Here is a 12816-nt window from a genome sequence, read left to right on the forward strand (position 1 = left end):
CATGGTTTTGGCATGACTTCTTACTATATTTGAGCAAATCCTTGAAGGGCACACTTGTGGAGACACTTCTTACTATTTATGGAGGTATATAATTTATCATTTCATGGAGTTTTGGCATGGTCAAAACATCAATTTTACCTTATATTCTTGGATTCATCTTGTTGGAGATAGTCCATTAGCTATTTTGGGGTTTGACCACTTCCTTTCTTATGGAGAGCTCCATCTACTTGGTGCCTTGCATGGTTGCCTTAGAATTCACACATGGATTGGTTAAATGCACTTTGTGGACCACTTTGATATTTTTGGAGGATGATTATGGAGAATTCTCCTAGGAGGAATATTTTATTTGTTTTTTTCTCTCATGCACCTTGTGAGCTTTTCTAGAAGGAGCCTTAAGCACATCATCCTAGGTTGAACATTACTTAGTTATATTTTGCATGCATCCATTCTTGGGAGGCGAATTCTATGTGGACCTTTTGAATGTTGACCTAGTCATCATGCCTATTCTTAGAAGTACGCCCTTGTGAGCTTTTCTAGAAGGAGCCTTAAGCACATCATCCTAGGTTGAACATTACTTAGTTATATTTTGCATGCATCCATTCTTGGGAGGCGAATTCTATGTGGACCTTTTGCATGTTGACCTAGTCATCATGCCTATTCTTAGTAGTACACCCTCTCTTGGAGACTTTCGATGTAATCTCTTTCCTATTTTGGATGAGGGTGAGTTCTCCTTGAGAGGCTTGTGTCCACATATTGTGACATGGTCAACCATGGATTGAGGAGGGATCTAACTACTCCAATTTTATATTATTTCTTTGACTTGTCATGGAGTTAGTTAGCAAATAATAATTCTTTATTGTATGAGACAAAAGACTCATCTTTCTCTTCATTGTCATGGTTGTTGAGTGTTGAGGGGATTGAGGAGCTCTTCCTTTGGACTTCATTTGTACATCATATGCTTGGATCTTGAATGGAGGATTGGAGGTATAATATCATTTCATGAGACTTTCATTGTGCACTTTATTTTCATATCCTAATTTTTGTACTGTAAATTGGGTTTATCTCGGGTCGTTGGAAGGGATGATTGTTATTTTCACAACCCAGGTTCAATTCCCACAAGTGACATGTTGAGCTCATAACAAGTATATTGTTGTAATGGCTTCAAGCCTTGTTGTTGAATAGCACTGTGCCCTGAAGATTGAAACACATTTCATAAAATGGGGGGCTTGTGGGCAAAACCCCCCCACACCTCAAAAAGTAGGACACATGTTCAACCCCCCCCCTCGTTTTTTTGTCGAAAGCCCTAAAAGCTTATTTTAAAAAAATATATTGTTGTGTAAGAAAGAAACACAATAATGTAGAGGACTAATCAATTGTGTTGACTCCTTGATGCTCATTTTATTTTCAATGTTCATTATCCATTGTTACTTTTCAATTTTAACTTTTGACTCTAGATATTGATGACCTCAGACCAAATCTATCTTTGAGTAATTTCAATTTACTACTTCAAACTTCAATATCTGCTATTTTAATTAGTACTATTTAGAATGATGAATCTAAACCAAAGTATTTCATTTCATTTCTAAATATGAATCATGTTTATATCATTTACAAATTTGAATTTAATATTTACATTACATAATAATAAATTTGCATGGGATGACTTATTATTGTTGGGATTTCAATTTTAATTTTTATAATTTTAAAGACAAGCTTCCTTCTACTAGGGACATCATCGCCCCCCCACATGGTATACCCCATGTATTTCCCTAAAATTTGGGGGGTATCTCCACATGTCCCCCATGTGCATTTCCTCGCTCCCACACTCGTGCATCTCGGAAACTTCGTGGAACATTGATGTTATCCCTCTTATCGATATTAATATTGTGTTAACCTTTCATCTAATAAACCCAATTTTTGCTAGATTAACATAACCTCACTTTCAAAAAAATGCTTGAAAATGTAACCTTTAGCCTTCCAAGGCAATTTTCCACTATAACTTTTAGTGAGCTTGGGCTGATTTGCGGCATGCATAGTAGCCCTTATTTCTCGACATTTTCATGCATTCACCCTCTTTATCCATGCTTCCTTGATTCCATTTGCCTGTGTGATTAGACAATTGGTCTTGGAGTTTCTACCTTCGCCTTTCCTTCTCACACCATTCATTATTCCAAAGACACTACATCCATTTGTTTTTCTTCAGTTAAATCTTCAATAAGTCACCTTGTGCCTCCACTCTATAGCATTAGCCAATTAGCAATACTATCTTTGGGGAAGCTCCTCTTGAGTTGGAGAAAAGCAAACCAAAAGAGAGAGGAAGAATTACGTTTGTGATAGAAGGTAGCCTTCCTAAGTTGCACAAGACTAACCCAATGATGTTTGGGACTTTACATCATATGGGGGTGCTAGATTTTGTTGTAACAAGCAATAAGGTTGATCAATATAACTTAACAAAAAAAAATCTTATTAAAAAAAAAAAAACTACCCCACTTGCCTCTAGAAATATATAGCAAAAATGAGAGAACACGATAAACAATTTGTGTATTCATAACCAAGAAAGGAAATGTTAATGAGGAGCGAATGGAGGGGAAAAATATCTAAATGTATACATTTTCATTGGCAATCACAATTCCTATTTGTAGATACAATACTAAATAATACTAACGAATCCATAACTCTACCCATTAAAATAAACACAAAAAAATACTTTAAAAAGAAAGAGCCAAAAAAATTATGATTTCTCAAAACAAAAGCAAAAAAGAACTCAGCAGGGTTTTGGGGGCAATTTCTCACTGGATGATATCTCGATCTCGAGGCACCACCTAAGTAGCCAATTGAGCCATGATGCTGCCATTAGACATTTTGGCATTTATGATTTTGTTTCCAGAATCCTAAAAAATATTTTTATGGATTATGAAAATTGTATAATGTCCAATTTTTAGTTTGGCAAGGAGATTCAAGTTATAAATTATATTTTATAGTTTTATTGCTTTATATTTAAACCAAACTATGAATTTGTTTAATTTTAGGCAACAATGGTATGTTCTATGCTTTAGAGAAATTTTACTTCAATTTCTTTACTAGCCCAGTATCAATATTCAGATTAGCAATCACATCAACATGATAATTAAATGCAAATAGAACATAAACATAAATAGTAGAAGACAAGCCAAGACAAGAGGACACAAGATGTGGCACCAGCCAAGGACAAACCCTAATGTGGGGAACCCTTGATCAAATCTTCTTTTAGTCTTCAATAGTTCAGCAGAGAGACATAGTACAATTTAAAAATCTAATAATTTATAACAGCGACAAAAGAGCCCTAACCAGAAAAGTCAACGCTAATCAACAGGGTAGATTTGACCCTCAGCAAATCGGTCAACTTCAGTCAACTTCGGCCTCCAAACAACAAGATAAAACAGCCCTCAAAATAGTGAAATTCAGTCCAGTCAAAGTTTGGTCAAACAGCCCACCTGCGATCAGCCCTAGCTGCAATCAACAATGGTCAACAGTCAACGTTTAGCCTCGATTTTTGTGCCCATAAATGCGGCCTGCCCAAACAAAGATATCCCTCACAAAAATGCAGTCAAATGAGGCCAACGCATTCTAGTCAACGCTTGGTCAAACACTCGAGAAATTCGGTCTCCTGAAATTTCGGCTTCCTGAAATTTCGTTCTCCTAAAATTTCAGCCTCCTGAAATTTCGCTCTCTTGAAATTTCGAATGTGCGCAGAGACAGAGGCCTAGAAATCCATACCCAATCAAATGAGGAGAGAGAGAGAGAAGTGTGAAGATGAGTGTGTCCAAATGAGGTTAAGTCACCTTCTACTTATATGCAACGTTGAGGATGAATAGACGTGACTGTTGGGCTTCTGAGCCTACATAAGTTTGCTGGTCGACCTTGACAATTTGACCATAATCAAAATAAATTCATAATTTCATTTGTACATGTCAAAATCAGAGGATCTTTAGATCAATCCTACACCTCTCGAAGAGAGGAATCCAAGATAAATATCAGCTGTCATAAATAAGATGACCCATGTGGAGTTTGGCCCTAGTTGCCAATTTTAACACTCCCTCTTAACTAGAGAGTTGATTTGTGGTAGCATTGGATGTGCTCTAGCCATGAAAATTGGTGGAGAGGCTAAAGCACATGAGATCTCCAAGACACAGAAATGATTTGGGGAAATTCCACCCAGTTAGAGAGATATTAAAATAATTAATATTTTTAAAGGAGTTCCTAAGTCTAAACTTTGGAAAATTAAAATATTAATGGGTATTAATATAAAATTGGGTGAGAATGTTCTAAATGACATGAATCAAGCCAAATCTAATCTTAGCCGTTGATTAGAGACTTAATCTCGGTCGTTGAAGACTCAACAGGAAAAGTATAAGAGGAGGCTTGAGGGTCAGTTGGAGACACACCAAGATTGATCAGTCAGTTCGATTTTCTAGAGCGGGGTTTGCTGAGAAAATTCGAACAAGTGATCTGTTGCAGCAAGGGGCAGTGAGTACATAGCAGAGAGGCAGAGATAGTGCCTGAGGGTCAGCGCAGTGACTGAAGAGGCTAACGCAGAGGCAGCCAGAGCTACGCAAAGGCAGCCAGAGCCATGCAGAGGCAACAAGAGCCATGCAGAGGCAACTAGAGACCTCGCAGAGGCTGAGGGGCCTGCGTGGGTGACGCAGAAGGCCAGAGAGCTGATGCAGAGAGGCAAAAGGCTAACGCAGAGGGTTCAAGAGCTACGCTGAGGCTAGAAGGGCTAATACAGAGGCTAGGAGAAACGCCGGAAGGATTTTTGTGGGGCAGACTAGCTGAATATCTGTCTTCGAGAAGAGGTATTATTGTCGTCTAACAATCTTTGTTGGGTGAGCCAGTTCGGCACCCTAGTTGTACTCAAGAAATCTGCATAATAATAAAACTCTCAGAACTACTGCACCGATTTTCCCGCATTGGCTTTTTCCAAGGACGATTGTCCAAAACTAATGGTGTCCCTTGTGTGTTTGTCTAATGTGTCACATTTAGAAATTTGAACAGGGAGAACTCCATCTGCTAATCCATTTGCCAATTTGTACTATCTTTGCCATCAATACACTACTCTGCACTACTCTGCTATGATGAACTATGAAGAAGAAGTGATCGAGAATGTATCATACCATTCTCTACTGGCCTGAAGTCAGTCCCAATCAAAGGAGAGTGTGTCATAACACTCTTACAGACTCGAAGTCAGTTCCAATCAAAAGAGAGTGTCTCATACCACTCTCACTGATCCGGAGTCAGTTCCAATCAAAAGAGAGTGTCTCATACCACTCTTACTGATCTGAAGTCAGTTCCAATTGATCCTAGATCAATATCGATCATCCTAGCATAGGGAGTATGGTAGCATAATGCGTCCATCGGTAGTACTATGGTCCCTATCCTCATTTCCCTAGTCATTGGCTAAATGAGAGGTACTTCCCATGAATCTCAGACTGCATGGGTAGGATGTCTCAGCAGGAGAAGGATGAACCACTCATCCTGCCTACATGTCACCAAGGGGTATCGTAGGGGAAGGCTAAAACACTCACCCTGTACACAAAAAAGTACTAGGGGAAGGTTGAACCACACACCCTATGGTTGCTCATCGCTCCAAGTACCCCAAGCCCCCCAGAGCTCAATGTCCATCTCATACAGGACCCTCATAAGAGGGTCTCTCCACGATTCCAAGTCGTTCTCGGAAGGACAAGAACTTGACCTTCCCGAAGGGCTTTGTCAAAATATCAGCGACTTGCTCATCAGTGCCAATGTGATGGAGCCTTATTGCTCCTCGTTGTACCATATCCCAGATAAAGTGGTACCTGATATCTATATGCTTGGAGCGATCATGAAACATGAGATTCTCTGATAATCGAATCCCACTCTGGTTGTCGCAGAGGATCACGGTGGTATCCAACACATGTCCAAACAACTCACTGAAGAGCTTCCTCAACCAAACAGCTTCACAGGAGGCCATACTAGCAATTATGTATTCGGCCTCGGCGGTGCTCAAGGCAACTGATTTCTGCTTCCTGCTCATCCAGGATATCGAAGCAGAACCCAAAGAAAAATAGCATCCATAAGTGCTCTTGCGATCCACCACACTGCCAGCCCAATCAGCATCAGAATAACCATGCAGCCTCACATCTCCGACAGTGTATCTCAGTCCATGAGTGATTGTGCCCCGAAGATATCTCAGAAGATTCTTGGCACCAATCCAATGTATATGATGAGGCTCAACCATATATTGGCTCAATGTGTTAACTGCAAAACATATGTCTGGATAGGAGTTCACCAAGAACATCAGTGCTCCTATGAGTTGACGATACTCAGAAGCATTTCCCAATTCAGGTTCAGCAGCACTACCACATAACTTCTTAAAGTTAAGTTCCATTGGAATAGTCACACGCTTGCAGTCCAACATCCCAAATCTTTCCAATATCTTCATAACATATTTTCCTTGATAGAGGAAAATTTCACCTACCTTTTGCTAGACCTCCAACCCTAGGAAATAGTGCATCGGTCCTAGGTCCTTCATCTCAAATTCAGAAGCCAACTCCCTCTTACATTTGTGAATGAGAGGGTTTGCACTTCCATCAGCTCCATGCTTGATTTTGTAGAGCCACTTAGAGGTGACAACCGATTTGTCCTAGGGTCTAGGGACCACATCCCAAACATCATTCTTCATAATTGACTCGTATTCTTCATTCATAGCATCCTTCCATACTTGATGCTTCACGGCTTCTTCGAATGATGAAGGCTCATTTTGAATGATAGTGCTCATGGCAGTCAAATATCCTTGATACATGTTCAGCTTCTTGCTTTCACGGAAAGTCCCCCTTGGTGCAATGTGTCTCTCGGCATCTTCGAGAGTCTCCCTAAGCCATGAGGGTCTCCTTTTGGAGGAGGGCTCATGAGGAGGAGGATCAATAGGATCCATAGGTTCATCAACATCAGGCATCGTTTCGTCTTCTTTTGCACCCTGATTTCCGATGTCAACTTCTTTGTCCTTAGGATAGGAAGGTTGTTGATCTTCCTGAGGGCCATATCTTCGTCGAAGGTGACATCATGACTTATCTCAACTTCCTTTTGACCAGCCACATAAATTCTATATCCCTTAGAATTTTCACTATAGCCCACAAAGATTCCTTTCTTCCCAGATGCACCCAATTTGCTTCTTTTCTCTTTCAGCACATGAAAATATACGGGACTTCCAAAAATTCTAAAATGAGAGACATCGGGTTTCTTACCAGTGAACATTTCTTCGAAAGCCTTGGAGTCCAATGCTTGATGAGGGCATTAGTTTTGAACATACACGACAATATTTGCAACTTCAGCCCATAGGAATTTCGGAAGACCTTGATCATGAAACATGGCACGAACTGCTTCTACAATAGAACGATTCTTCCTTTCAACCACACCATTTTTCTCAGGAGTGTATGGCATTGTAGTCTCCCTCTTAATGCCAGCTTCTCTGCAATAATCTTGGAATTCATTGGATTCGTAGTCGGTCCCATTATTAGTCCTCAATATCTTGATTTTCTTCTCGGATTGGTTTCCGATCAAGGCTTTGAAGTGTTAGAACCAAGTGAACACTTCATCCTTCTTCTTCGAGAAGTAGATCTAGGTCTTACAAAAATAATCATCCGTAAAGATGAGATAATATAAGTATCCTCCCAAAGAGTTTACGGGCATCATACCAAATATGTTGAAGTGGATATTTGTGGTCTTGCTATTACTTGAGGGGAATGGTCCCCTTGTAAGTTTTCCTTCAGCACATCTCAGACATACACCTTCATGCTCTACTTTGAACTCAAGCATACCTGTCACCATTTGTCTCACATCGGGTAGGGCCTTATAATGAAGATGGGAAAACCTTCGGTGCCATAGTTCAGATTGTAGAGATGTGTTGCAAGACATGGCTCCCAATGGACTTCCTCCAACTTGATACAAAGTGTCAACCTTGAACCCAAGAGTAAAAGCATCTTTAAAATTTCTTTTCCAAACACGTACCTTTCCATCAATGAATGCCACCTTGAATCCTTTGTCCTCCATGGCTAAAATGGACACCAGGTTCTTCTTGAGATCAGGGACAGTTAGTACTTCTTGCAAATGAATAATGTTACCTTGATTCAATTGAAGGGTAACATTCCCTACTCCCTTCACGGGATAGGTGGCATCGTCTCCAAAGATGATCTCCAAGTTTGTCTCCTTTTCTATCAAATTAGAGAGGGCTTCCTTGTATCCGGTGAAGTGCCTTGAGGCACCACTATCAATCAGCCAATTTCCCAAAGTGTCTGGAGGAGAGGCAGTGGAGAGGATCAATATAAGATAGTACTTTTTTTGCTTATTGTTAACAACATTTTATTCTTCATACCTGGAGTTCCTTGATTTCTTGGAGGGTCAACCATTTCCTTGATGTCCCACATTCCTTTTTCCTTTGCCATTGGACCTACCATTCCTTTGATCGTTGTTGTTGAAGTTTCCCCTGGAATGATTGTGATCATCATCATGCAATGTGTCCCTTCTATTTGGACACTCCCTTGCATAGTGGCCAAACTTATTGCAAACAAAGCACCTGCCCTTCCTTCCTCCCTTAGATCCAAGCTTTCCATGGAAATGACCTTTAGACCCTGCATTATTTCTCCTTTTCGCATGAGCGGAGAATGCAGTGGGGTTGCTTCTATTAGAAGACATTTCTTGCTCCACCATTCTTGTTTCTTCTTGAATGCATCTCAACATCAATTCTTCAAACCTTGGAATTCGATCATTGTTGAGGACAGTGGTTCTAAATACATACCACTCAAGTGGGAGTCCTCCAAGGGTGGTGAGAGTAAGTTCCCTGTCAGGAATGACTTCTCCAATCGAGAGTAGATCATTCTTGATCTCAGTAATCCTCAAGAAATAGGATTGAATATCCTCGTCCTTTCCCTTCTTAATATCCTTCAACTTATTCTTGAGAAATAGAATTTGATTAGCATTACTAACCTTGAACATGCTGACCAACCTGTCATAGATCTCCTTGGAGGTCTTGAATTCAGAGATGTAGGCCACCAGATGCTTGTCAATGGAATCCCTGATAATCTTCTTTGCTTTGACTTCAACCCTATTGTACTTGGTCTTCGCAACAATTGGTGCATTTGAAGGAGGTTCAGGGATTTTACCCTGCACATAGTCCATCACTTATTTTTCTTCCAAGGTCAAATCAAGAGACATCTTCCATCCATGATAGTCAGATTTATCATGGAGCTTGTCTTCAACTGGGAAGTAGGATGAGGAACCCATTGAACCTTTTGTCCTTGTCCAATTGCCTTTGGTGATTGCTCTTTCACTCTTGCTTGGGCTTTGTCTTCACCTCAGCTCCAATACCATGTTAATTTTAGGCAACAATGGTATGTTCTATGCTTTAGAGCAATTTTACTTCAATTTCTTTATTAGCCCGTATCAATATTCAGATTAGCAATCACATCAACATGATAGTAAAATGCAGATAGAACATAAACATAAATAGTAGAAGACAAGAGGACACAAGATGTGGCACCAGCCAGGGACAAACCCCAATGTGAGGAAACCCTTGATCAAATCTTCTTTTAGTCTTCAATAGTTCAGCAGAGAGAGATAGTACAATTTACAAATCTGATAATTTATAACAGCAGCAAAAAAGCCCTAACCAGAAAAGTCAATGTTGGTCAACAGAGCAGATTTGACCCTCAGCAAATCGGTCAACTTCAGTCAACTTCGGCCTCCAAACAACAAGATAAAATAGTCAAATTCAGTCCAGTCAAAGTCTGGTCAAACAGCCCACCTGTGATCAGCCCTAGTTGCAGTCAACAATCAACGCTTAGCCTCGATTTCTCTGCCCAAAAATGTGGCCTACCCAAACAAAAATAGCCCTCACAAAAACGCAGTCAAATGATTCAACGCATGCTGGTCAACGCTTGGTCAAACTGTCCAAAAATTCGGTCTCTTGAAATTTCGGCCTCTTGAAATTTCGCTCTCTAGATTTTTCGGACGTGTGGAGAGAAAGAGGCCCAGAAATCCGTACTCAATCAATGAGGAGAGAGAGAGAGAAGTGTGAAAATGATTCTGTCCAAATGAGGCTAAGTCACCTTCTGTTTTTATGCAATGTTGAGGATGAATAGACGTGATTGGTGGGTTTCTGAGCCTACATAAGTTCGCTGGCCGACCTTGACAATTTGACCATAATCAAAATAAATTCATAACTTCATTTGTACATGTCAAAATCAGATGATCTTTAAATCGATCCTACACCTCTCGAAGAGAGAAATCCAAGAAAAATATTAGCTGTCATAAATAAGATGACCTAGGTAGAGTTTGGCCCTAGTTGTCAATTTTAACAATTTGCTAGAGAGATGATACATTTTACTAGAAAAAGCTTTGCTCCCATTTCTAGAAACTGCTTCTTGAAGTATCCAAGAAAGTGCACCCCAAGTTTATGATACTTCTTGGGCCATTGACATACTTGTTGTTGACCGTTTTCCAGGTGTTTGATAATTAGGGACACATGGCATTAAACTAAAAGTAAGTTCAGAACCGTTAAGCTAATGACAGCCATGGTGTCTGTTGCAACAGTACGCATCTTTTGTCACCAATCAAAGCTTATGAACAGAGGACAATTCCACTGCATGTAGAGACAACAGGATATAGACCCCAACACTAACAGACCTTACCATAGCCCACGTTTTTCGTTCCAAAGAACATAGCATGGTATAAGATATGATATCATAGCCAACGGGGCCTTTGTTCACTGATGAAGTCCGTCCACCAGAATTGTATTCTGGCTGCGGTCTGCCCCACCCTTCTGGTTATTTTTAAAAGGGTCAGAGGCCAGGTGCAAGTCCACAGTGATGGTAGAATAAATATCCTCAAACCTGTCATCTAAGCTAAAAGAAATCCATCCAACCTCGATGTGTACTTTTATATACAACTACGAAGAAATAATAATAAGAACAAGAAGAAGAATGGTTTAACCAAACAATGTTAAAAGCAACTCTGATTTTCCCAAAAGTTCGCCTGCCTTCCCTCACATCTGATATAAGAAAGAAAATTGAAATTGGTGGGTTGAAAAAAAAAGCATACAAGGTTGTGATATTCTGCAAGCCTGGCCATGGTAGTGCTTTCCCCACCAGGAATTATTAACCCCACGAGCCCTTCAAGCTGCTCAGGCTTTTTCACTAAAACACCCTTCACTCCCAGCTTCCCCAGAGCTGTATACACACCACCACACAAAACATTACCTTCAATCCATTCAAACGCTGCCATGTTTGCATTCTTGCCCATATTGTATTGTTGTTTCTCTAGTTTACCAAAACAATTAAGTAAAATAAACCTCCATGAAAACAGAGTATTTGGGAGACACTGTGAATAGAAGAATGCTCACCAGTCATGTGTTCGTGGAAAGAGCCCTGGAGGGCAAGCACGCCCACCGACATCTTCTCCTCCTCCGTTGTGTAATTTACCTGAATCTAATGCTAAAAATGCATGTGTTTCTCACTTTTCAGTCTCCACAAATAATAAATTTCTCATTAACAAAAAGGGTGTAAAACCTCAGCCTTCTCAAATCCAACGTGCGGCACGGTAAAGGTGATATCTCGGGTGTATTGGACTTTTAGCGTTGACATCTGATTATTTTATTTTATTGAGAATGAGTCCTTTTAAAAATGGTTTACTTTCTTTTAGGTTTAAAAATATATTTTAGAAATGGTGTTATTCATGAAATCAGTTTAAATATTTAGAAATTGTATTACTCATTAAATGCGTTGAAATATATTTTGGAAATTGTATTTTCATGAAATGAGTTAAATATATTGAAAGAAAATGCAAAATGGTTACCAATATACATCTCAAAAATATCAATTAATATTATATAAATTTAGATACATATTATTGAATTTAAAAGTATTTTAAATTGTATGACATATATTTTGAGTTTACTTTATAAAAAATGTTTAATAGGTTTCTCCTATGGGGTGGTAAATGAAGATCAGGTAACTAAGGGCAAAGGTAATAATTCTTTCTTTACTGGTCATAAATAAATCCAAGATGTGGAAGAGATGTTTCGTTTAGTGCTCCAAAGGCGAAGGTTTTGGAGCTGGTAAGGTGTATAATTGGGCTTGGAATGGTTGTGGTGGGTCGGGGTTGTGGCAGTTGGGTCTTGGGTTTGCGTTCATTGATTTCGTGTATAAATAAATCCAAGATGTGGAAGAGACGTTTCGTTTAGTGCTCCAAAGGCGAAGGTTTTGGAGCTGGTAAGGTGTATAATTAGGCTTGGAATGGTTGTGGTGGGTCGGGGCTGTGGCAGTTGGGTCTTGGGTTTGCATTCATTGATTTCGTGTATAGGTAATTCTTGTTAGGCAGTCTTTTGTTGATTTTAGTGTTTGGTATGCTTTACTTGGTTTTGATTTTGGTTGAAGTACTATTGTGGTAGCAAGGTGCTCTCTAGTGCGTGGTCATCACCTTGTAATATATGGTTGGATAATTAAGGGGAATTTCCCAAGGAAACCTTTGTCTGGGAGTTGTGTGGTTACCTTATTGGAGTTAGCCGCAATATCTTGTTTTTATGTTGTTGAATTTGGTTGGGAGAGTTTCTATATTCCTGCAAGAGAGAGAGGAGGTCCCTGAGGTTACGTCGAGGGGGCCAATTCGATTGGTAAATACCCCTGGGTGACGTGTAATTGGTCTTGTGTTGGTTGTTGGCCACATTTGGTTCGAAGTGGGGTTAAGCTAGAAGCTGAAGGTCTTAATTCCTAGTGGTTGGGATTGTTAGTTGTGGATTGTGTCGGA

General features: G+C 39.8%; 1 protein-coding gene across 1 annotated transcript in view; it reads right to left on the reverse strand.

The window, feature by feature from the left end:
- PDX2 (pyridoxine biosynthesis 2) overlaps positions 1–11599 on the reverse strand; it is a 109150-nt gene extending 97551 nt beyond the window's left edge. The window contains exons 1-2 of the mRNA XM_089377494.1: positions 11414–11599; positions 11113–11240 (exon numbers count right to left, since the gene is read on the reverse strand). Of these exons, the coding sequence (XP_089233620.1) occupies positions 11113–11240; positions 11414–11465 (180 nt within the window). The 5' untranslated portion in view covers positions 11466–11599. The remainder of the gene's footprint in view (positions 1–11112; positions 11241–11413) is intronic.
- Positions 11600–12816: the final 1217 nt, after the last annotated feature.

This window comes from Pinus tabuliformis, chromosome J (genome assembly GCF_031772625.1).
Source record: "Pinus tabuliformis cultivar Carrire ecotype Pingquan chromosome J, CPIR1, whole genome shotgun sequence".
Taxonomy (NCBI): Eukaryota; Viridiplantae; Streptophyta; class Pinopsida; order Pinales; family Pinaceae; genus Pinus; species Pinus tabuliformis.